The 26,502-nt window shown below is 45.5% G+C and overlaps 1 protein-coding gene across 1 annotated transcript in view; it reads left to right on the top strand.

Annotated features, from left to right (window-relative positions):
• GALNT10 (polypeptide N-acetylgalactosaminyltransferase 10) overlaps positions 1-26,502 on the top strand; it is a 952,883-nt gene that overhangs the window by 913,019 nt on the left and 13,362 nt on the right. Inside the window, exon 11 of the mRNA XM_086931255.1 lies at positions 13,737-13,886. Coding sequence (XP_086787381.1) covers positions 13,737-13,886 — 150 coding nt within the window. The remainder of the gene's footprint in view (positions 1-13,736; positions 13,887-26,502) is intronic.

Genomic DNA, 26,502 nt, shown 5'->3' with positions numbered 1-26,502 from the left:
AATAAAGAACAGCATCTCAACATCATGTGTGAGTGTTTAAATGAAACGAGTTCTTCAGAGCAATGTTGGTCATAAGCAGTTTCGGAGTATATCCTGCTAATGAGTGACTGCAATCTCATTAAGAGAAATGTAATTACCTTCAAACCAGTTCTCATTTTCTCTTTTGGGATTGATGTCCTGCATTTCCATTGCATCACATGCCTATCTTCATATTAGAAACCTTAAAAGGTATTACCAGGATAGTTTGTGGCTAAGGTCACTGAGCAAGGTGGACATAAAGAAACTAAGCTTTTCATTTCTAGGATCTCGTCCTTGGTAGACAAAAGAGAGAACATGGAGAAGGGAATAACGTTACAGAAGCAAGGCCCCACTTATAAAAAAGGTGTGAATGATTTTAAGCTCACCTGGATCACTGGACAATTCCCAGAATGTGGTCAAAGAGAGAGACGCACTGTGGACTTCTACATGGTGAAGCTTAGGAAGATCCATCTAGCCCTTAGGTCGTCTTCCCTAGATTTAATAGGAAACGTACAGAGCAGCTATGATTTACTGTATGATTTTATATTCAGGTTTCTATATGAGGAAGCATAAAGGTACTAGCTTAACACGTGGCCCAAAACATTCACATGACCGGAATATAGCTAATATGTGGAAAATGCATGCGTTGAAGATCATGAGAAGCATTTTATGTATCAGAGAACAAAACCATATGTGCTCTCACTCTTTATTGCATTAATGTACAGAATGCTTAGCTGAATTTCGAATATGGTACCTCACTCCTTGGCTCCCAGCACATCCTCTCACCTTTCCTCCCTAACACAAGAAATCACCTTTCTCATGTGCCATTATTCTCTCTTGCTCCATTAAACCTGTCTAACTCCATAGTCGCTCTCCCCTCACTCATATGGACCCACCCACCCTTTCATCTTCTAGCCATACTTTCACTCCTATCAATAATCGTTTACTCCCATCACCATTCATGGCATCCTCACTCACTATGTCCTATTTCTTACCTTCTCTTCGCTCTCTTGTACTGCATCCTTGGACACTCCAAACCCATTCACTGACTTCTTGAACATCCTCTATTCTTTAACTTGCTCCATTCGCCAGACTGTCACCTTCACTGCCTATAGAAGAAAATAATTGAGGTTACCATTTTTCCACAAAAGAAAAAAAACATTGTTTTAAGAAGTCAGAACGTTGTATATTTCTTGTTTGCCCGCATCCTCCTATAAACACTCAATAAACAGTTACAATGATAAAATAAATCATTCCAATAAGAATGATGCATTTGTATAATGATGTATTTATATATAGTGCTTAAAGCTGCCCTGTTGACTGCTTCAGGACATTATATGTGGCATGCAGTACAAACTTAAATATCAAAATACTTTTGGAATGGAAATTAAAGATTACATCATCAGACTGGCCAGGAGAATCTAGAAATTTCACGAAAGCTGGTAGCTCTAAAGAGCAAGTAGGGCTTGGCAGAATCAGTCAATCAATCAATCAATCAATATGGGGTTTTTATAGCACAGCTACTCACCTGTGAGAGTCTCAAGGCACTCGGGGGGGGGGGAGGGTTGGAGGGGGGCTGCTGATCCATCTGGATGTGGAGGTTCAGTTGAAGAGCCACATCTTGAGGCCCTTCCCGAATTGAGTCAGCGACGCAGATTGCCTAAGGTGAAGGGGCATGGTGTTCAGGTCTTTGTGGCGAGGTAGGCGAAGGATCCTTCCTCCACTTCTGGTCTTGTGAATCCTTGAGACGAAGGACAGGTGTATTGGGCGGAGCAGAGTTGTCTGGCGGGTGTGTGGAATGCAGGGCAGTGGTTCAGATATGTTGGCTCTGTGTCGTGGAGAGATTTGTAGGCATGTGTGAGGAGCTTGAAGGTGATTCGCTTGTTGATTGGGAGCCATTGAGTTGTTGGAGGTGTTGTGTTATGTGGAGGGGGATGTCAAGTACCAGTCTGGGTGCGGCGTTGTGGCATTCTGTAGTTTCCTAAGCTGTTTCTGGGTGACGCCAGCATAGAGTGCGTTGCCGTAGTCTAGTCTGCTGGTGATGAGTGAGTGGGGGACAGTTTTTCTGGATTCTGTAGGGCTCCATCTGAGTGTTTTTCGAAGCAGGTGGAGCGTGTGGAAGCAGGATGAGGATACTGCATTGATTTAGCGGTTAATTGAGACCGAGGAGCTTAGTATGATGCAAGGTTACAAGCATGGTCCATAAGAGTGGGAGGGGTTCCTTGCGCAGCGGGCCACCAGGAGTCATCCCAGGCTGAGGTATTGGGTCCCAGTATGAGTCCTTCGGTCTTGTCCAGTTGAGCTTGAGGCAGCTGTCTTTCATCCAGGTGGCAACTGTCTTCGTTTCGTGATAGTTGATTCTGGCGGCTGTAGGTTTGTTGGTGACGGAGGGGATCCGCTGGGTGTCGTCCACGTAGGAGACTATGTTGAGTCTGTGGCTTCTGACTATGGCTGCGAGGGGATCCATGTATACGTTGAAGAGTGTGAGGCTCAGGGAGGAGCCCTGTGGCACTCGGCTGCTGATCACTGTAGGTTCTGAGAGGAATGGGGGTAGTCTGACTGACTATGTTTAGTTGGTAAGGAGGAAGGGGATCCAATCCAGTGCCTTGTCGCAGATGCCGGAATCAAGGATTCTCTTGATTAGGGTGCAATGGGGGACGGGGTTGCAAGCGGCCGAGAGGTCCAGTAGGATGAGGGCTGTGGTTTCGCCCCGGTCGAGGAGGGAGACGATGTTGTCTGTGGCGGCACGGAGTGCGGTCTTGGTGCTGTGGTTGCTTCGGAAGCCAGATTACGGGGTGTCCAGGAGGTGGGCCTCTTCGATGAACACAGAGAATTGGGCATTGATGGCCTTCTCGATGACTTTGGCTGGGAAGGAGAGGATGGAGATAGGTCTGATGTTCTGGTTCTTGAGGTTTGTCAGGTTGGCGGACAGCTTCTTCAGAAGGGGGTTGACCTTGGCGTGTTTCCAGTCGGGGATGTTGGCGGTTTCGATGGATCAGTTGATGATGCAGCGAAGCTGGGGGGCGATGAAGGTGACTGCTCTTTAAAAGATGTGGTACGGGAAAGGATCCGATGGGGCTCCTGAGTGGATGCTCTTCATGGTCTGGAGTGTGTCATCTGGTGAGCAGAGTCCAGTTGAGCACAATGGTGTGGCGTGGTTGCGTGCAATGGTGTCGGCCGTAGAGGCAGGGTCTTGGGTGTTGAAGCTGTCAAAGCTGTTGTAGATCTGCCTGATCTTGTGGTGCAAGAAGGTGGCGAGTTTGTTGTAGAGGTCTTGGGAGGGTGGGACGTCTGTGGTCTCACTGTTGGGCCTGGGGAACTCTGTGACAATGGTGAAGAGTTCTTTGCTGTTGTGCACGATTGGCATTGATTCTGTCTTGGAAAGCAGTTTTCTTTATTTTGAGGAGAAGGTGGTGTGTATTGACAGAGGATTTGAAGGTTCCGTGGGTTTATGGTTTTTGAGGAGAAAGTGGTGTGTGTTGACGGCGGATTTGAAGGTTTCGTGGGTTTATGGTTTTTTTTGTTCCTCTGATCTCTTTTTGAGTAGTCTGGAGGTGCGTCTGGACTCATGGAGGACAGGAGTAAACCAGTTGGCTTTCTTGGAGTGTTGCCTGCTTGGTGTCTTCTTAAGGGGTTCCAGAGTGTTGGCACAGTTGGAAATGCATCGGTGAAGGTTGTGCACTGAGGTTTTGGCATCTGATGGTGTTGGCGGAGTGGTCGTGCTGAGGAAGTCTCCGAAAAGTTCTTCGGTGGCGCTGTTCCAGCTGCAACCAGGGGCAATGAGGGTAGTGGTGTACGGTGGGGATGGTGAAGGCGAGATGCACGCAGTAGTGGTCGGTCCACAGGAGTTCGGTGGTGTGGCTGTAGGTGATGTTCTCGCTGGTGGGGAAAACTGGGTTGAGTGTGTTTCCGGCTATGTAGCTCAGTGCGTTGACTAGCAGCTTGAGGCCAATGTTTGCACGGTTCTCCAGTAAAGAGGCGATGTTCTGGTCACTGGGGTTGTCCAGGTGAAAGTTGAGGTGTTCCATGGTTGTCGTTGGGTCATTTTAGTGTGTGGTCAGTCGGAGGGTGTTCTTGTGAACGATTGCGATGCCTCCTCTTGGTCGGTTGATGCAGTCCTTACAGGTGATTTTGAAGCCTTCCGGGATGGCAATGGAGATGTCCGGTCCAGAACAGGGGTTTGTCTAGGTTTCCGTGAAGAAGGCGATGTTGGGATAGGCAGCCTTGACGAAGTCGTAGATTTTGTGGCATGTTTGTTGAGGGAAGCAAACACGAGGAGATGATAGACGTAGCGTGAAACTTTTCAGACACTCACCCTCATGTTTGTAGAGGGACCGCACATTGAGGAGGATGCAGTTGTGCTGGCTGAGAGCGCTGTTGGGAGACTGTGCGGCAAGAGTAGCCAGCATGTTGGCCTGGGTGAAGGTGTGGCTGCAGTTCGGCATATGAAGGGTCCATAGGTCTGCTTAAGTGATGAGAGGTGTCAAGCAGCGTGGCGTCTTGAGTTGAAGTAAGGAGGGTGCTGACGTCGTAGCAGTGGAAGGTTCGATAACCAGGGTCCCAAGCGCTGGGCTCAGGTGAACTTGACTTTGGCGGGGCAGTACCGCCATTAAGTAGTGCTGCAGGGGGGCTGGACAGGTGGGCGTCTGGAAACATGGGAGCAGGGAGGGCCACTGGAGGGAGGTGGAGCCACGAGGGATCACAGGGGTGAAAAGTGAAAAAAGCGGAGGAAAACAGAATTAAGGAAAAAACAGGATAAAGGCATAAAAAAGAGCTGAAATAAAGGCACTAAAGAACAAGAATTTACAAAGCAATAGGTCTCGTATTATTTAAGTTTGAGCTATTGGCATTGCTAAATATTGCAACACCAATTGCAACAAAAGTCTATGAATTGTAGGCCCAAACATGTTTTATTTATTTTTGTAGCAATGGTGGCATGCTGCGCTTTAGATGAATATGTTTAAATGTAAAGTGCGCCATACTGCAATTGCTACAATAGTTAATTGTGGATGCGTTAACAATTGATATGTGCCCTAATTGCTGTTGGTGTGTGCCTGTAGAAATTGTGCACTGATGGCTGGTGGTTAGTGTGCCTGGAGAAAGCGTGCACTGACGGCTGGTGGTGTGTGTCTGGTGGATGCGTGCACTGATGGCTAATGGTGTTTGTGCCCTGTGAAATCGTGCACTGACGGCTGGTGGTGTTTGTGCCCGGTGAAAGCGTGCACTGATGACTGATGGCGTCTGTGTCTGGTGAAAGTGTATGGTTGTGTGTGTGTGGTTGTGTTTGTGGTTGTGGTTGTGGTTGTGTGTTTGTGGTTGTGGTTGTGTTTGTGTGTGTGTGTGATTGTGTGGGTGGTTGTGTGTTTGTGTTGGTTTTTGTGTGCGCTTGTGTGTTGTTGGTGGTTGTGTGCGTGTGGTTGTGTGTGTAATGTGGTTGTGTGTGTGGTGTGGTTGTGTGGGTGGTTGTGTGTTTGTGGTTGGTTGTGTGCTGTTGTGTGTGCTGATGTGTGTGTGTGTGTGCGGTTGTGGGTGGATGTGGTTGTGTGCGGGTGTGGGTGTGTGTGGATGTGTGGTTCGATGTGGTTGGTTATGTGTGTGGTTGTATGTAGTTGCGGTTTTGTGTGGTTGTGGTTCTGTGTAGTATGATGTGTGTGGTTGCGGTTATGTGTGTGGTTGTGGTTATGTGTGGTTGTATGTGTGTGTATGTGTGTGTTTGCACTTGTGTGTGGTTGTATTTGTGTGTGTGTGTGGTTGTGTGTGTGGGGTTGTGTGTGTGTGTGTGTGTGTGGTTATGTGTGTGTGTGGTTGTATGCTTGGTTGTGCGTGTTGCTTTCCCGCCCACTAGTCACCCAAACTGTTCTTTCCAGATCCCTCAAACAAGGCATGGCTAAGCACACAATCTCACAATGGGGCAGATAAGTTCACCCACGGACCTAAAGGATGATGGAAATGACGTGTTCGCACTCCCTGGAGCCATCAGCAGCACATGCAAAGTGATGGATGACGCCGACATGAGAAGAGACATCTCATTATTTATCTATTTTTTAAAAAATTATTTGCGTTTTAAAGTGCATAAACATAACAGGCATTACATATGTAATCATCCCCCATCCCCCATCCCCCCTCCACCCTCCTCCCTCCTCCTGCCAGACCTGCAATCCCACTAGTAACACGACAGAGTTGTAAAATAGTTCCCCACAAGTCTCTACTGTGCAAAGTTCATGTGATGGCCTCCCCGCCTGCATCATGGACACAAGATTGCCCCCTCCTCGTTTCACAGTCCCCCGTCTAGGCAATGATATCGTCTCCACTTTCCCCATACTCTAGTGAACTTCTTGGGGCATCCCCGAGCTTTGTTTGTGACCCTCTGTGCTGCCATATACATATCCATGCCCCTTCCCCAGTCTCCTATCCGAGGAGGTATGGGAGCGCCCCACGCCCGGGCCACGTCTCTCTTTGCCACCACTAATGCTAGTGCTACAAAAATCAGGAGTGGGCGATTCAGATCGACATTGTTGGTTATTCCCAGCAGCACCAGTTTGTCTTTAAGCGTGAGGGCCATCTCCAGTATCTCACTCAATTCCCTCAGTATCTTAACCCAGTATTCCTGAATTATATGGCACTCCCAGATAATATGATAAAAGCCCCCCTGAGCATAACCACACCACAGACAGTTGGTGTCGCTAGCCCGCCCCATACGATGCAGCCGTAGTCTATCATAATATATCCTATGGAGGATTTTATACTGAATGAGCCGGTTGCGGGACTTAATTGCGACTTCCCTAGGATGCATCAGGGCTGTCTCCCAGTCCCCCGTGCCCATCTCCCCCAGGTTTTGTTCCCATGTTTCTCTAAGTTTCTATAGTCTGTCAGGCATATTATTAATCAAAGTTTTATATGTCAGAGATACTATTTTGCATGGGATTTGCTCCTGTAGTAAGCGACCCTCGAGCGGGGCATACTCCGGCAAGGTAGAGGAGAGCGCCCTCTCTACCCTCCATGCATGACGCAGTTGCACATATTTCAGGTACTGAGTGTGGTGCAATCCGTATTCCAGCCTCATTAATCAATGGCAGGGGTTAATCTTTTTGGTACTGTTCTAATCCCCTCCTCCCTGCCTTGATTTCTGTATCCCCCTGGGAATCCCCTTCTGTTTTGCAGTATTCCAGCCTCAGTGTCTGGAAGGACTTTAGGTCTCCCCTCCTCAGCAGGTCTCCTAATGTAGAGACTCCAATGTTGTCCCACCCTTTAAACCCCCTTAGCTTGTGCAGTTCCTTTAGCCACGAACATGACCATATCGGGGTCTGTTTCGTTGGTTTGTGTGTCCAGCCAATCGTCCTAGTCGCTCTCTCCCAGACCTCTATAGTAACCAGCGTTGCTGGGTGCAGTCTTTCTTTCCCTCCACCCCCGTATATATAATGCAAACAGGTGCAATGCACCATTGTCCCTCTCTCTAATCTATACGTGGGGTGATCCACCGGAGCGTGAAGCCATTCATTTATCGGTGCTAAGTGTTCTGCCCAGTAATATGTTTCGATATCTGGCAGGGAGATCCCCCCCATTGTATTGGTTCCTCTGCAGTGTATCTAGAGCTATCCTGGATTGTCTCCCCAGCCAAAGCAATGACCGAAGCTCGGCATATATATCTTTTAAAGCCTGTCGGGAAAGGAGGAAATATTCATTTTGTAGGGCATAGAGAAAGCGCGGCAACGTTATCATTTTGAACATTGCGGCGTGGCCTAAAATCGTGAGGGGAAGAGTCTTCCATCTGGTAGCGTCATTAACAAAGTTTGTGAGCACTCGCTGGATTTTTTTCTGGTAGGAGAGTTTTCTATCCGTGGTTACATATACCCCTTGATATGTAAATCCTTCGTCCATGACCCGAAGGGCACCGGCAAAAGGGGCCAAACCTTTCCCTGCCTGGGCTATATAGGACCGACTTGTGCCAATTTATCATATAGCCTGAATAGGAGCCATAGCGGCCCACTGGGATTGTACTGGCTGGGTGAGTGACATACCAGAGGACAACATCCCCGTGAAGCGATATTTTCTCCTCGAACGTGTCCGTCTGTTCAATATTAAACCCTCTTATCTCTTTTTCCCGTTGAATTTCACAGGCCACTATCTCAATGGTTAGGGCGAATAGTAACGGGGATAGGGGACAGCCCTGCTGGGTCCCTCTCCGTATGGGGAAATCATCTGACGACACCCCGTTTACTTTTACCCTGGCTAGCGGGTCTGTATAGAGGAATCTCACCCAATTCCGGAACGTGGGACCAAAACCAAACTTGGTTAACACTCTCTCAAGAAAGGGCCAATGTACTGCGTCAAACGCTTTTTCAGCGTCTAAGGACAGAAAGATATGTAGTTCCAGGCGATCTTGCACCTCCATCAGCCAGTTATGGGTTCTCCTAAGATTTAATCTAGTCGCTCTGTCTGGCAGGAAGCCTGACTGGTCCAAGTGGACCAGGTTGGAAATTACCCGGTGCAGTCGAAGGGCCAGAATCGTCGCCAGGAGTTTGGCCTCCACATTCAGGAGAGAAATGGGGCAATAGGATGCACATTCCTCTGTGGGTTTACCCTGCTTATGAATAGGAATAATTGTGGCCATACGGAGGTCAGGTGGTAGCATACCCTCCTGGGCAGCCTCCTTGAACAGGGCCAAGAGGTGGCCACTAAGTAGATCTGCAGTTTCTTTAAAGAATTCCGTGTGGAATCCGTTTGGGCCTGGGGATTTCCCCGGCCGGGGTCTGGCTAGTGCCTCTTTAATCTCAGTAATCGTTATATCACCTTCAAGGCTTAACTTGTCCTCTTCGGTTAAGATGGGAGTCTCAATGCTGTCCATGTACGGCAGGATATCTTCTAGTGCACCCAGGTCTCTAGCCTTGTAAAAATCCTCATAGTCGGCGGCTAATACCTGGACTATTTGGGCATCATTCCGCCTGGTTTGTCCCTGCCCATCAATCACCTGTTCTACCCAGCGGGCATCCTGCTCTCTACGGCTCAACCACGCCAGGAGCTTTCCAGATTTATCCCTTACATCATATAATCTAAGAAGGGTCGCCTGCGCCTGTGTTTTGGCTTCATCCATCACTAGGGCCTTGTACTGTTGCTGTTAGTCCACTAGAAGTCGAAGTGTCTGTGCGTCCCGTTCTAACACATGCCTACGTTCTAGTTCCAGGATGTGAGTTTCCAGAGCATGAAGCCCTTCCTGCACTTTATTTTTTCCCCACGCTATCCTATTTCGGGCCCTGTCTCGCATAACAGTCTTAAAGGCTTCCCAAAGTACTACACCTGATTGGACTGATCCTATATTCGCATCTGCCCTGAGTACCCGCAGCAGTTCCTTATTCTGGAGGTCCCATGCCGGCAGATGCCATTCCCTGCCCCCTACCGTATGTCTTCCACCCAGGCGCACTAGAAGGGGTGAATGATCTGAGATTCCTCGCGCCTGATACTCTGCCTCATCCTCAATGCTAAGGGCATATCGGGGAGGAAGACATAGTCTAACCTGGAATACGCCCTGTGTGCCCCCAAAAAATATGAGTCAGTTCTGGCGTGCGGGTGCAACCATCGCCAGACATCTATTAGTCTTAGTGTGGAGATGGTCCTAGCCAGGGGAGTCGTCGTTGAGTCATCAAGACGGTCCCTCGACCTATCCATCTGGGAGGACATAATGTCATTAAAGACCCCGCCCACCACATGTAATGTGTCTGGTGTGTCCAGAAGGATATCAGCTAGTCCAGTTAGGGTTCTAGCTTGAAGTTTCGGTGGTGCATATATTGAGACTACTGTGATCTTGTGGCGTACCCAAGTTCCCGTTGTCCCCACGTATGTCCCCTGTGGGTCCGTCCATGTCCGTCCAGCTATAAAGGGGGAGGATTTCTTAATCAAAATGGCAACCCCTCTGGAGCCTGTCGTGTATCCTGCATGGGCCAAAACTTTATACGGTCCTCTCGCCAGAAACCCACACCGCGTGCCCCGAAGGTGGGTCTCCTGTAGCAAGACAATATCTGGACCTACCCTCTTCATGGAAATAACTCATTATTAAACCATTAACTAGTATCATTCTGTCAAATGTCTGCGAAACTGCAGCATTTTTCTGCGGGAATGTTTGATATTTTCTCGGTAGGAGGACAGCGATTACCTCAGTTGGAATAAGTAAAAGACATAAATAAAATTCTAAAAACAATTAAGGATCAACTTTTGAGACACGGTGAACACAAATTTGATTAAAGAAAGACCTCTGTTTTAATAGTTATTGATCATTAAAAGTTTAAACCTGCATAGCAATCATTTCAAAAATAATTATTTAATGTTCCATAATTAAGCTGTACACAGCCTATTCTTGAGAGCACAGAGCCTGTGGGCTGGGTTTTCGGAAGTCCAGTGCAATGAATTCGAGAAAACCCCTCCGTGGAGTATCTGCTTGCCTCGTGTCCCTGCAAGCACCATGTGTTCCTTTGTTTAGCCTGGCTGGGGCTCGGTGTCCGAAGCAGAAAACAGAGTTAAACAAACCAGCCCTTAAAGAGCGCGCAAAGACAAAACATGACTTCGCCACTGAGGACGGTCAAAAGAAGGAGTTTAACAATTCAAAAGCCCCTTACTTAATATCTCGCCAGAGCATCGCATACGCGATAGCTTAGGCGAGACCTAAAAATCAGAAAAGAGACAGAGGCAGCCCTAGCTGCAGAGCAGTGATTCTCTGCCACTAGACTACAAAGGATGAGGCGCAGGCCGAAGCCTTCTGATGGAGGAGGGCATCGAACTCCTGACCTGTGTGTCAGCAGCAGCAACGGTAGCAGTAGCAGCTACCAGTCTTAGCTGCGCCGTGAAGGGGGCACGTCCACTAAAGTTCAGTGGACTGCACCTTCACCATGCAGCACCACCATTAAGTAGTGCTGCGGGGCGCGGGGCTGGACAGCTGGGAGGCGGAAAACGTGGAAAGGGTTATTAGAGGGAGACGGAGCAGTGGAGGATCACAGCCGCAGGGGCGAAAAGGGAAAAAAGCAGAAGAAAACAGAGAACAGAATAAAGGCACAAAAAAGAGCAGAAATAAAGGCACAATAGAAAAAGCAGAAAAGCGAGTCAAAGGGGAAGGCCCTAGCTCTGAGCAGTGACGCTCTGCCACTAGACCTCCAGGGAAGAGGCATAGGCAGGAGCCTGCGGTTTGAGGAGGGCTTTGAACTCCTGACAAGCGAGTCAACAGCAGCAATGGAGTCAGGTGCAGCTACCACCAGGCAGAGCTGCGATGTGAAGGAAGCAAGTCCGCTAAAGGTACTGTACTGCACGGTACTGTACTTTCACAGCACAGCAGCCGACGTTAAGTAGTGGTGGGGGGGTGAGGTGGGGGAGGGGGGCTGGACTGTTGGGAGGTGGGAAATGCAGGAAGGACCACAGGGGACTGCAACGGCAGGGGCAAAAATGGATAAAAGCAAAGGAAAACAGTATAAAGGCAGAAATAGAATAAAGGCAGAAAAAAGAGCAGAAATAAAGGCACAACAGAAAAAGCAGTAAAGAGAGACAGATTGTGCCGGCTGAGATCGCCGGTGGGCAGCTGTGTGGCGAGAGGAGCTGGCGTGTTGGCATGGGCGCCATCAGTCATACGCCTGGCTCGTTCTGATATGCCATTAACTCTCTCTCTCCAGGCATTCATATGTACTGTATTTTTCATTTTTGAAGACTATCATTAGTATGCCCCAAAATATCCCAATGCTGAATTATGTCACACATAGTTCACATTTTACTAGGGAAAGCTTCTAACAGTGTGTCTCGTCGTTTTTTGGTAATAGTAATGTAGCAGTTCAAAGTCAATGTTTCTAAACCAATCCAATCACCTGTTATTGACTAGGTCAAATAAACAAACCACACTTATCCATGCCAGGATTACTAAATTCACAGGACATGGGTGCTTGGCCTTAATAATGCGGTCTTCTTTTTTAGATGATTGGCTCCTAAATCAGTGACATCCTGAACTTTCTATGGAACGTTTGTTTTTCTTCAGAAATAGTTCCTCAGGAGAAAGGGCATCTCAGCTTCTGGCTCTTGTCAGTCTGGCGGTCCAGGTTATTAACAGTGCACGACTTACAATGTCTCTTGTTCTGCTCTCTCATTCCCACTCTTTCACCTGACTGTCTCCTACCTTCATATGCATTGCAAGATAATGAGGTGGGATCACCAGGTGAAACTAGCTTCCCTTAAACACAGGCATATAACAGGGATCCTGCACCATGAATATAATCTATCGTACACTAAGCCCATTGGCCCAGTTCTAGAAATTTATCATTTGAAAGCTGTTAGCTCAGCTCTATACGGCTCAGAACGTTGGGGATGTGAAAATCTTGCAACTCTAACCACCTCGGAAAACAGGTTTCTAAGAAAAATTACTAGACTGCCTCAGCACTCCCATCAGCCCATTACAAATTGACTTAGGGGTGAAACCGATCACTGCTGTAGCCAAACTCTGTCCCATCATTTACTGGAGGAGACTTTGGACTACACCAGAGCTCTCAGGCTATGCGAAAGGTTTTCTAGAATTAATAAGGGCTGATGTTTCCCATCGTATTAAATGGCTTTGGGCAGTCAGAGACCTCTTATCCGACATAGGCTTGGCTTGGATGTGGGTGGATCTTTTAAACTCAAACTTTCCAACTAAGGAGGTGTTAAAGGCCAAATATTGGGAATGGTTACAGGATAATAACACCAGGCAGAGTGAGTCCTTAAACCTTACAAGCCGATTCTTGGAACATAAAGCCACTCCGATGTTGGAAACTTATTGGGATCTAATCACAAAACCATTGGACCGTAAATTGTATTTTCAGTTCAGTGTGAGCTCACTTCCAGTGACGCTATTTACTGTAAAATGGTCCACTAACGTAGTAACCACTTGGCCGGGTTGCAGGTCCAGTAATGGTTCTTTATCCCATCTCCTCTTTGTTTGTGCGGCTTACACTGGCAAGCGTTGGGTCTGGCTGCTTCCAATTTGCAAGCTACTAGGCACTAGACGGGCAGCTGAAGCCGAAGGCATCCTGCGGACTGACACATCACCGCCTTTGGCAATAGCCATGGCAAAATACCTAGGGTGGGCATGGGTATTGAGGGCTCGGATGATATCCCAGAGTGAGATTAAATAATGAAGCGTTCTGAACCATCCAGTTTTTTATTGAGTAGTGTAGGGTTTGATAGCAAGTACCACTGGCTATGTTCCACAGGGTAGGCATGGGTACTGAGGGCTCGCATGATATCCTGGAGTGAGATTAAATATTGAACCGTTCTGAACTATCCAGTTTATCATTGAGTAGTCTAGGGTTTGACAGCAAGTACCACCGGCTATGTCCCATAAATAATTAAACGTAAGAAGGATTAGTGAAGTTCTTCTTGTTTATGCGAATGTGCTGTGTTTTGTATATATTTTAACCGTTCAAGAAAATTCTCTAAGGAAATGTTATCTTTTTATTCCAAGTGAACTCCGCATACTTCTGGACACATAACTAGGAGCCCCTTATGGGGGTCTGTCTTGGGATGCGTATGTTTACTTTTTATCTATGAAATGTATAAATAAGGATATTGACTTAGTTCTTTTCTTTTTACCAACTTAAAGTATGCTTCTCCTTCAACAGCTGTTTTAAATATTCAATTTTTCTGTACTTTTGTAAATGCTTATATGACTGCACATTGTTGAATAAAGCTGTTGAAACTGAACTGAAACTGCATTGCAGGTGTTCACCTTTGGCTGGCGAGAGGACATCCGTCCAGGTGATCCTCTGCACACAAGGAAGGTTTGTTTGGATGCCATCTCTCACACCAGCCCAGTGACTTTGTTCGACTGCCATGGGATGAAGGGGAACCAGCAGTGGAGATATAGGAATGTAAGTATTGGAGAGAGGCGGTATGGCTGCTTAGGAAAACAGAAGCTATTAAAGTCATAGGAGAATCACATAAGTAAAACAGACATTGGCACCCCTTTACCATGTACTTTGTGCAGGTTGCCATTAATAATTAAAAAAAAATTAAAACCTTAAAGCACAAGTTCAATTTCCTCTCTTGTTCAGCGTATTCCTCAACCTATACTCTATATTCGTCACAAGGTCCAGTTCTAATTAGCTTATAGCGCGTATTGAATTAGTTGTGATTCTTGCTGTCTTGGTTTTAGTCCGATCCTACATGTGCCTGCTCTTTAACGTACAATGGTATAAATGTATTTGAAATACCCCTTACTTTAATTATACACATCTCTCTTTTCCTGTTACGCTGAGGCACAATTTTATTTCGTAGTCCTTTACAAATCTGGACTAATTATTATTATTTACCAAGCCATGCTACCTGGTGGTGGTTAGTCTCTTAGCAACCAGATGTCATTTTCATAATCATCTAGATTTTTGTTTGGGACCCTTATGCCATAGACACTCTTCGACTTCATAACAAAACTGATGGTTTCCAGTATCCTTCCAAACTGGAACTGGTTATGACTGATTAATCCAAGATGTGTTTTATTTAACCTGTTCAGTGCCACGTTGATTGTTCACATCGGTGGAAGTGCATTTCTTTTACACTACTACCTCTCTGTAGTAAAATGTCAAAATACAAATATGTTTTTCCGAACGCCTTGGGTTAATTATTAGTGGAAATCACATGTTAATATTAGTATACACAGTAAAGGTAGCATTGAAATTATAATTTTTTTTTTTAAATTGCTCAATGTTTTGCACTTGACAAGTATGTAAATTTAAATCTCAAAATGTAGTAGTACTGGTCAGTGACCTTTTGCTTCTGCTGTTGCCTCCAGTGCCTTTTAGTAAGATTCCTATTTGTCTGCGTCCTCTGCCCTAAGCACAGGTAGGGTCCTTATTCTGTGAGGCTGTACTAGATCTGGCGAGAGTAGTGGGGTGTGGACAGGAGAAGGTCAGTACAAAGACATCCTAATCAATCGTGCCCTAACCTGTCGTGAGATGCTAGTGGTAATAACTTGCGAAAAAAGTTTTTGTTTTAATTTCCCTTTTTCTTATGAAGTTCCTTTCTAGCTCCCTCAAAGCTAAATACATCGGGGGCGCTAGAGGGCGCACAGCAAGATGGCCGCACTACTGTGAGGCTCTGCTTGACCGAGAAATCATACAACCATTATCCACTGCATCATGCACTCCTGACGACGCAAAAAGTCTTGTGTGGGCTTTAAATAGACTGCTGCCCAGCCTGGTGTAACTTGCGACTTGCATATCCCTACCTTTGGCTGAGAGCTGGGACTTCTCCCCTCGCCTCGCTGTTCGGCCTGGAAATGACATGGTGTGAGCCGCGCGGGCGACAATGCCAGTGGGGTCCAAAACTGTAGTCGGAGATCTGCGGCTGCGGAAGTGTGGGCCCTGCAACTTTAACAACGGTGCCCGTCGGCGCCGGATGCGGTGAGTGGCTCGGCCCTACCTAAGGCTCAGGCCGCGGAGGTGGGATCGGGCCTGGGATCAGGGCTGTGACCGGCTTGCTGTGTCCGGTGCGGGGCCTAGTGCTGAGGCAGAGGGACCACCTGCGTGCTGCGGCATATGTGGCTCTGGGAGAGCCTCTGCGGACATTGTGTGTGAGGAGACGGCATGGGACAGCTACGCTGACATCGGCGACTGTGGGAGTCCCTGCTAGGGGCCGGGCGGAATTACCGGGCCTCATTGGCTCCTGGTGGTATTGGGACTAGCGCGCTCGAGATTGGAAGGCGCTGGATTTGACTGCGGTCCCGTCGGCGGCAGGATATTAATATATAGGGCTGCCAACTGCTGGGGCTGGAACTTCTGTTACATTCGTGGTCATGCAGCGCACGGATCATATGTCCTCTCAATTTGAAAAGCAGAACGCACACATGGGGAAGTGGAACAGAGGGTCTCGGCTGCGGAGGATGGTCTATCCACGGTAACGGACAAGACATTGAACATTGAACAAATGTGGGCAGGATGGAGACCTACATGGAGCGCCTCATCACAGATATTTTTGGCACAGAACAGCTGTCTAATATGTTTATCGTGGAACGTGCCCACCGCTCCTTGGCTGCTCGTCCTGTCCCAGGGGCTCCACCCGGACCCATAATAGCTAGGGTTCTAAACTATAGGGACCGGGATACAATCTTGCACCTGGCAAGGGAGAAGGGAACTATCGAACACCAGGGAAATACACTTGCCTTCTTCCCAGATTTCACGGTCGCTGTCCAGGCTGCATGAGAAGCAGTTTCTGCGCAATGAAGGGGTCCCATACGCCATGCTGTATCCGGCCCGACTCTGCATTGACGCTGCGGCCGACAATAAGCTCTTCTGTTCCCCAAAAGCTGCAATGGAATATGCAGAAAAGTTGAAACGCAGGAAGAGTGACACCACTGCGGCGCCTGGACTGCGCATCTATGCCCACCCCCCCGCCCCCTTGTGGGTGTACCCCAAACACTGATTTATGTTATTGGGGGGAGGATTGGGCTGGGTTTTGGGATGACTTTGGCGTGGTTGGGGTGTTTAAGAGGGTGGTGGGTGTGTGAGTTTGGGATTGAAGGGGGGGTGTTCTTTGTTTCTTCCCAGGTGTAAAGGGGTGGTGTACTATATTCACTGCTCCTTGTGGTTATATTGCTTTGAGTTTATCAATCGTAGTTTGATTTTCTTGCAACCAGGTAATGGGTAGCTCTGTTAAATTTCTCATATGGAACGTCCATGGCCTGAATACGCAGCTGGAAAATTAGGATGGTGTTTGCAGGCTTTGATGGCATGGGGGTGAATGTCGCTTTCGTTCATCCTTACGCAATGGTGATCCGCTGACCCTCCTGATCTGAGGGACTGGATTCGGCGGCTGTGGAATTTATTGGCGATGGAAAGACTTTCCCTGAGCATGGATGGCAGGGGGGAGGATTATGCAGAGCTGTGGGAACCATTCATTCACCTCCTATCTCGTGATCTGCCCAAGGTAAGATGTCCAAAGTATCTGCAGATCCTGCAACTTATCCCGGTGGTGCCCCAGGGTGTAGTCGAATAGATTCCAGGGATCTTGGATGTGCTGTGGGGCAGGTGTGATTTAGCGTGCGCAAGGGGGATAGACAAGACTGATGCGGAGGGGGAGGGGGGTTTGGGGGGTGGGGTTGTGGGATGGGGGGTGGGGTTTCTATTTTGTTTTGCTGTTCCTGTCTTTCTTCTTAAATGCAGTAAAACGCTAAGAGTGCTGGCCGTTCCGCCTGACATTGCAGGCGCCCTTGCCGGGTCGCCCCCCGGGGTGTAGACCCAACGGCTGTGTTTAATTCATGTTTACTATTACTTGATCTTGCTCTGCCGGCCGGTGGATGTAGGCAGCTAAGCTGTGTTATGTGACGTTATACTGCTGAATAAAAACGATTGATTCTAAAAGAACACCCAATTCCTTGTCTAAGTGCTCCCGCCCTTTGTCCCCGCCCATGTGTCACGTAGTTCTGTAGGGTCTATCGCGGCGTGCCCGTATCCCCACATATAGCCATTTTATAAGATGTCTCCCTCTGCCCATATAATATAGGGTCTTGACCAGTTAGTGGTTTGGAAGTTCTTGTCTCTGTGGGGCCCAGTGTTTTTTGATGTATTGCAATAATGTGGCATGTATCAAGTATAAGTGGTGTCACTGTGTGTATATGTGTAGTGCATATGACGCAGTTATGTTGTATCACCTACATTTGTATAAACTAGATTTGCCTTAGGTATGCCATGTGAAGTTGTGACCTGTCTTGAATGCCCATTTCTCCATTGCTTTGGAATACTGTGCTGTGGCTGTGTCGGATGAGCTGAGTGTATTTTATCAGGTGTTTTTATCTGGGGCTGTGGCAGAAACTGAAAGCCATTAGTCGTCCATTGTGTGAGTTGCTCTTGGGGTTGCAGTCTGTATAGGAGGAATATGTATAGCTCAACGACCCCACAATAATTATTACCGCTTGATAAATACTGTTAATGCACTATGGGCATCGTTTACATTTAACGGAGTTGGAACCTCACTAGGAGTGAAGAAAACACCAGGCTTGCGACGTTAGAGCCTCCTGTTGGCTCTGCCTGAATAAACACCTGACCTGTGGCCGATCAGCCACTGGGCCGCCAGGTCACTGTGATGGTCACCTCTCCCTACTTCTGATCAACTCTACATTTCCATGTCCTGGACAGCCGTTCAAGGCATGGCAGTCCAGAGCAGACTAATCAAGCAATGAGTCAGTGCTTTGGAGACTTTTTTGTTTTCAAGAAACTAACTCCTACTTTTGGAGATTATTCCTTGAAAACATTATTTACCGAATTGATGCAACAAACTTTGCGGTTGCTCAGCATTGTTCAGTGCTTTTAGTGGCTCCACTGAAGGCACAGGGGTCTTCCACCATAGGAGCAGAGGCCAACCCCTCCAATGGCTGTATGGGCGAATGAACTGCCCGCGTCGGTATAAATGTCACTTACATTTTCTTGCATCATATTATGTTTCCATAATGAAAAATATCACTACAGATACAGTTTACAGATATATATGATATACTTTTGGTAAACTGACATCTTGCTCTAACCTTAAACAATTACCAATCTAAGTTCCTCGATTTCCAAATTATAAATTTCTCTGCATCTTTTGTGTAAACCTGGTTGTTATTTAACATTCCCTTTAGTGTAGTGTGAGCTGAGATGCAGTGGTGAGTCAACCACTTCGTTTTGTCTTATATTTGTTACTTTAAAAATGTTTTCTTTTTTTGTCCTAAATAAGGCAGTGTAATGTGTGTGCAGTTGTGTTAGTAAAAATTATGCTTGCAAACCATGACACAGTATTCCTTTTCCATGGTGCTTCACCCCTTCCTGTCATATTACTTTGCCCTTCACCTACCAAATTGCTCCACCACCACTCCATCCCTAGCCCACTCCTGCAAGCCCATTCATCTGTTTTTTTTTTTAAGCCTGTCCCCTTTTGTAGACATGCACACGTGTGTTGAATACATGTGCTTGCTTACAAAATGAAGCAAAGGCCATTTCATAACTTTTTTGGTAGGGAGTTTTGTTTTAAGCCATACTGCACAGCAGCAAAGGCATTGACCAAGCCTAAAGGACCTATAGGCGAGACGGTTGTAATTTGCTTTGCCTTTAAAGAGTGCCAGCTCAAGCCTGGAATGTCATTGTCTCCATGGAGATGTCAGAGACCAATTATTCGATGGCTGGCTGGAGAGCTGGATAGTCAGTGGTTCAGGTACCAATAAAGGATATTTGGAAACCTACACTGAATCTGCGATTTAATACTGGCGACGAACGACAAACACCTTATGGGGACAGGCATTGCGAGCCACCGATTCCCCTATTGATGAAGAATCGGACCCATGAAGTTATATCTTTGCCATTTTACAAGATTCTGTTTTCTAAACCGGGAATCTAATGAGGAGTTGTTTATCGACAACGAGACGAGGCACACTGAAGTACTGGAATTGTGTGCCTTTCTTATGTGAGTAAAGTGTTAAAATTGCTAGTGGCATAGTCAACGGTCAATTTAAACACTGCACAAGCCTTACCTCGCACTTGCTGAAATTACGCCGCATTCTGCGCTCACCTCAGCGGCTGCTCTGTTCTCTGCCTTCTGGCATCACGCTTACGTTCGACGTATCACACATGTGTCGTAACGTCATACAACGTGCTGCCATCTTGGAACAAGTCCTTTCCTGCAACTACTGGACAACATCGAGCCACAACTAGAACTTTTACAAAAACCGCATCTTTTATTATAGCATATCTGGATGGAATGGTGAGATATATGGTGAGATTATACTTTAAAGGCAGAAACTGTCATTCAGGTGCATTATTGTTCTTCTCAGCATACTGTGGCACATTTAGTTTTCTCTGTATACATTTTCCCCTGTAACCATGGCTACCAACACCAGCATGTCGCAGCCTCCTGCTTTTCTGTCAGAAAAGGGTGAACCAGTTCTTGACTGGTGTATAGTGGCAATTGGAGAAATATTCTCTGCCTTCAGGAAGCAAGCCATTTTATTACATAATCTTAAGTGTTGAAGGGAGGAACATCTATGATAGTATGGATGTGATACCAGTTGGTGGCGGTGACGGGGAACCATCAGATGTGTATGAGATGTCAATGACCATGTTGGAACGATACTTTAGACCCCGCATTAATGTGGTGTTAGAACGCCACTGATTTCTTTTTACAAGAGTGCAGGGGCCTCCTGAAAGAGTGGGCAGTTATGTGGCATTGTTAAAGACACTTGCACGCGCGTGCAAATTTGAAGAGTTATCTGATTCTGTGGCAAGCTATCAGCTGGTGAGATGCACCAATAGCACCACGGTGCAAGAAAAACTATTGTCAAAGAATCCATAGTTAGAGGCTATAGCCATCGTTGAGGGGGTAGAAAATACATCTACTTTTGTAAAGGAAATGAAGAAGAATCTTGAGGACAAGGAGGCGCAAGGTGATATTCATGCTTTGACAGATATTGACATTTGTCAAATTTTCGCTGACAACATCGCTAAAGTTTCCTCTAATGTTAAGGGAAAAGGTACTGAACAAGACATACAATCGCGTGGTTCTGACCGTGATGCACAATCACGTCCTGAACGTGATGTGCAGTCACGGGGTTCTGAACATGACTTTCATGAGAGGGGCGCTAATGATTCTCAAAAAATTAAGTGCTATAGTTGTGTGTAAAGATGATCCAAGCAGTAGTTGTAGGAGTTACTTTATTAAAGCAAGTAACATAATACAGGTGAGTACCAGGGAGCAGCTGCAATGAAAGACCGCTCCTGTATAACTGACCTTCACACAAAAGATGCAAAGCCTACATTCTAAGAACATACATTCTAACTAGCATCATAAGCATTCTAAAAATAACCTGAGCTAAAGTCTTAAAGGTACACAGTATAAGCAACATAACACATCCCCCTCCTTCCAATAAACCACAAAGAAGAGGAGGAACCAAAGAAAATAATAAAAGAAGGAAAATAAAGGAAATAAATAAAACTAACAAAACATTTAAAAAAAATAACTAAATATCATAGTTCATTTTGTAACATAGTCCTTAACCCTTTCCATGCTCATGACGAGCTCAGCTCGTCATGATGCACGGTTGAGCTGTGCTGATGACGAGCTCAGTCGTCATGAAATGATGGTAATGACGATAATTCAGCATAGGAGGGGAAAACACCTAGCAGCCAAGGTGTTAAGCCATGAAGGCAAAACACTTGTTCTTTTTCCATGTCCTCGCTCCACAACACTGGAATAACAACGGTCATCATTTAAGTCATTGTTAGCATTTGTACTAACAACCCCTCCTCCCCCTTCACAGAAGGATTGATCAACAGGAGCAAGGTCATCAATTACTCCATTAGAGTCCCTTCCAACCTCAGCCATTTGAGATGATTGTAAACAACTGTTTTCAAAATGATCCTCAATCCATTCATAATTATCCTGGTTCCTTACAAATCCATCACTCACATTATCACACTGCTTGGGATTAATAGCGATGCTTTTCATATTCCATACCTTTCCAACACTCAACCTCACAGCGTTCCTCAATACTTCAATTACTTGTTTGGGTGGTTCAAAGCTACTTTCACCTTTAGGTACTTAAAAGGTTTTTTGGCACGCACCCAATCTCCCACTCCAATTTCCACATCCTTCGTGCCATGGTGATTTTCATAGAATTCTTTACTTTTAGCATGGACCATATCCAGACTACTTTTGACCTTTGCTGGAGACCATTCTGTAATTTTCCCCTTAACCAACCAACCTGGGTTAACTTTGCTCCATGGTAATCTCCCTCTCATCCTAACAAACGGAGACAAACCTGTACTTGCCTGCGATGTTGTCCTGTAAGACCACACGGCCTTTTGAACCTGAACCTTCCAATCCATTTTTTTATTAATGGCTGCCTGAATAACACCTTTGATTACCCTATTGAATCTTTCAACTGTGCCATTTCCACTTGGGTTGTATAAGGCCGTAGTTTTATGCTTTACACCACACTTTTGAAAATAACTACCTGCCATATTTGACAAAAATTGAACACCATTATCTGTCAGGATACAGATAGGTAACCCTTCCATAATGAACATTTTGTCAAAAAATTTCAAAACAGTATGTGTGTCCACCTTGTCCACAAATCTCACAATGGGCCATTTTGAAAATAAATCTATACCAACTAAACCAAATTCTTTCATCCCTCCAATTGGCCCAATGATATCCACAGCAATGGTATCTCATGGTAAGTCCGGAATCAATCCTTCACTCATACCAGGTTTTAAGGTCCTGAGAGTTTTATCTGCAGAACTACACACATCACAGTTCCTGACAAACTTCTCAGTATCCCTATCTATTCCTGGCCACCAAAACATGTTTTTCACAATCAATTTGTTCCTCCCAATGCCAAAATGTCCTTCATGACATAGTTCTAAAACTTTCTTTCTTAAGGAAACAGGGGGAATAACTCTATCACCTCTGAAAAGTATACTCTTCTCAAGAGATAATTCCATTCTAACCTCCCAAAAGGCTTTTAGACTGTCTTCAATAAAACACTTTCTAGACCACCCTTTACAAATATGTTCTAAAACCTTTTTAAGTTCCATATCCATATCCTGTTCCTCCAACCATTCCTGATTGCTAATAGCAGGTGCCCCTGAATCATGCACCAAGGCAACACTAAAGCTACCCCACGGATCATCCTCACACTCCTCGAGTGGAGCAGGCAATCTTGATAAACAGTCTGCAATGAGGTTATCTCTACCTGGTAAGTAAATAATTTTATAAATAAACTCTCTCATGCGCATGGACAACCTATCCATCCTTGCTGAAGCCCCAGAAATGCCATCAGAAGACAAAATGTTAACCAATGGTCGATGGTCTGTGCGAATGACTATTGGTTTGCCCCACACAAAAGCTCTAAAGTGCTCCAAAGCCCATGCACACGCTAATGCCTCCCTTTCAATAATGGGGTATCTCACTTCAGCAGGGGAAAGTGCTCTTGAGGCAAATAAAATAACATTCTCTTTTCCTTTTCCATCTTTTTGGGATAATACTGCCCCCAGGCCCTTATCACTCGCATCCGTTGTCAAAAAACACTCAACGTTCGGATCAAAACTTGCCAGTGCATTAACATTCTGCAAATCTTTTTTGATATGATCAAAATCATCCTGACAACTCTTTGTCCACTCAAACTTCACGTTCTTTTTGAGCAAATTCCGAATATTAAATACCTTAGATGCAAAATTACTCACAAACTTCGCACAGTATTCAGCCATTCCAAGGAATGCCCTAACTTCCTCTTTTGTACATGGTGCCCTTGAATTTACAATATTCTCAATCAATGCTGGTTTGGGTCTGATCCCCTCCTCACTAATGATGTAACCTAAATAAGAAACACTCCTTTTGCTGAACTTACATTTAGACAATTCTACAGTTAGTCCTGCTTTTTCTAACACTTTTAAAACTTGTCTTAACTTAGAATCATGTTCAGTCTGGTTCTTAGCAGCTATTAAAATGTCATCTTGGAAGAATGAGATCATGTCCATACTTCCCAATAATCTCTACATCAACCGCTGAAAAACAGCCGCATCTGATGCCAGTCCAAACGGCATTCTTTTAAACTGATAGCAGCCGAAAGGCGTGATAAAAGCTGTGAGACATCTAGATTCAGGCTCTAACTCCACCTGGTGATATGCGGCAGAGAGATCTATAGTCGAGAACCAAGTTGCACCTTTTAATGAAGACACCATTTTATTGATTTTTGGTAACGGAAATTTCTCTATAATTATATTATTATTCAAATGGCGTAAGTCCATGCATAGACGAATCTTTCCGTTAGGTTTTCGTGCAACGACAATAGGACTAATCTATTCAGAAGCGTCAACCTCTTCAATGATCCCTTTAGCTAATAAGCCTTGTAATTTCTTTTTTACTTCTTCTCTAATTAGCATAGGGATGGGTCTTGCTTTGTGCACTTTTGGTTCAGCATTACCTTTAAGTAGTATTTTGTGCTCAAAGCCTTTCAATTTCCCAAGTGTTTCTCTAAACACCCCTGGAAATTCCTTACACAAAACATCACTCAAATTACTATCTTCATCCATTACCAAAACTTTTTCAACACTATTTGGGTCTAAAATTATGTTCAAATGTTTCTGATCAAACCATCCCAGCACTGATGGTCCCACTTTAGACACATACAATTTACCTCTTGTGTTTCTTCCCTTGAAAAAGAAGGTAAGCTATCTATAACCTAACATTTCAATTCTATTGCCTGTATAACTAACAGGGCAAATATCCGAAGCATTTAATTGATTCCCAATTTTACCTACAAAACTTTTCTTCCAAACTTCCTCATTGACGATTGTGTATGGAGAACCAGAATCTGCATACACTTCTACCACCTGGAGAAGTGTGGCTCAGGGGTTAGAGGCGGCAGACCCGGAAGCTGAGATCGGCCCTGGACCAGGGTTCAATTCCCCGCCTCGGCGGGTCTTGGGCTCAAAAATTCCACGGACTCGATAATTCTCGCTCCGGTGCCTTCTCAACTCACGGGTTCACACTCTGCGACTCTGGGCAATAGCTTGCTTAATCTCCACAACGGCCCCTCGCGACGGGATGCCTGGCTTTCACCTTGTGGATACCCTGCCGGGGTTATCTCACAGGGGAATACCAGGACGGGTTCCCTAAGCAAGCACCGGGAAACCCTTTGTGGGTAGCTGTGCGCTATATAAGCTCAAATACAAATACAAATACCACCACACCACCCAAAAAGATGTTACATAATGGTTTGCCCTGTAAAGACTCCTTCAATATATTAATTACATAGTTGCCTCTGACATTTTTAATACAATCAATCCTTTTTTCCATCCCAAATACACTTAACATTATTATAATTACATTTGTTATTATTATTATTATTATTATTATTATGATTACATTTGTTAAGCGCGCAGCTACCCGGAGGTTTCCCGGCGCTAAGGCAAACTGAACGGTATACAGGGTGAGAGGAACATCAGACCAGAAGTTTAAGTATTGAAAAGCCAGGTTTTAATTCCTTTACGGAATGTCAAAAAGCACAATTCAGAACGCAAAGATTGGGGTAGGGAGTTCCATAAGGAGGGTGCTAGCAGGGAAAACAAGCGTCCTCCCATTTTGGCTCTGTTGACGTGCGGAATCCTAAACTTGTTCTGAGTGGATGACCTAAGTGTGCGGGGGGGAATATATTGCTGCACCAGAGCAGAAAGATAGTGCGGGGCTCTTCCAGTCATAATCTTGTGCATGAAACAAAGTGCTTTGAATTTAATTCTGCTCTCAATTCGCAACCAATGCAGTTTACGCATATGAGATGCGGCCGAGGTTCTGGCAGGCAGGTTACAAATAAGGCGAACTGCCATATTCTGTAGCACCTGGTACTTCCTGGTTACCTCCTTGCAGGCACCCAGGAGTAGGATGTTCCCATAGTCCAGGCGTGAGGTGACGAGAGCCTGGACTACAGTCCTCAGGGTGTCAGCAGGCAGCATCCACGTGATTTTCCTCAGCCACCTGATGATGGTGGTACAGGTGGCGGAGACTTTCACAACGTGTTGCTTGAAGGATAGTTGATTGTCGAGGAGGACCCCAAGATTACGAGCTGTCACATTACTTGTAACATTACTTCTTCTACGACACATCTTGCTAAAATGTCCCATAAGCCCACAGATTCCACATTTCTTTCTTAAAGCAGGACAAGTTCTACTGAAAGCTAAGTGTTCTTTACTGTCGCAACGGTAACATCTTCTTTCTTCCCTTTTTGTCTCTTTATATTGGTATCTAGTAGGCTGACTCGTCCCTTTTCCTTGCCAACTTTGTTGATATTTTGTCTGTAGTTGGCTTGGTGGTTGAATTTTACAAATTGCCAAAGAGGTTTTCTCTTGTTCTGTTTCTTTCACATCTGAGGAACATCTACCAGACATTTCTGCTTTTCTCGTTATGGCTAACACATCATCTAATGGCGCATCGCCATTCACCCACAGACGATCTTGCAAGGTAGAATAATTGTTATGCATAACTAATTGATCCCGTATCAACTCGTCGTGCAAATCTCTAAAGTTACAACCGATTGCTAATTTCTTCAAGTCATCGATCCATTCATCCACTGTTTCTTGCTTCGTCTGTTTTCTTTGAAAGAACTTATGTCTAGTTACACCAATACATACTTTTGGTGCAAAGTATCTGTCCATGTCTTTAATACAATTTTCAAAAATATCCAAATTCGAATCCTCAACTTTGCTCATACGTGAATGAGTTTTTAATCCAATCGGCCCCAAAGAATGTAATAAAATTCTTTTTTTTGTTCAGGCTTCATTTTCTTCCCTTCATCAATTGCCTCAATATAGTTAATAAAGTATTCCTTCCATTCAATCAATTTAATGCTCGGCTGGGTACCAGTAGCCCAAAATGGCTCAGGAGCGCTTATAGTAAAATTTTGTTGCGCCATCTCACACTCCTTACTTATAGAAGTGTCTCCTTTTTCCATATAATTTTAGTCTTCCTTCA

The sequence above is a fragment of the Lissotriton vulgaris genome, chromosome 7 (genome assembly GCF_964263255.1).
Source record: "Lissotriton vulgaris chromosome 7, aLisVul1.2, whole genome shotgun sequence".
In the NCBI taxonomy this organism is placed as follows: domain Eukaryota; kingdom Metazoa; phylum Chordata; class Amphibia; order Caudata; family Salamandridae; genus Lissotriton; species Lissotriton vulgaris.
Note: the sequence above shows the minus strand (reverse complement) of the source record. Positions and strands in the feature narration are given on the sequence as shown.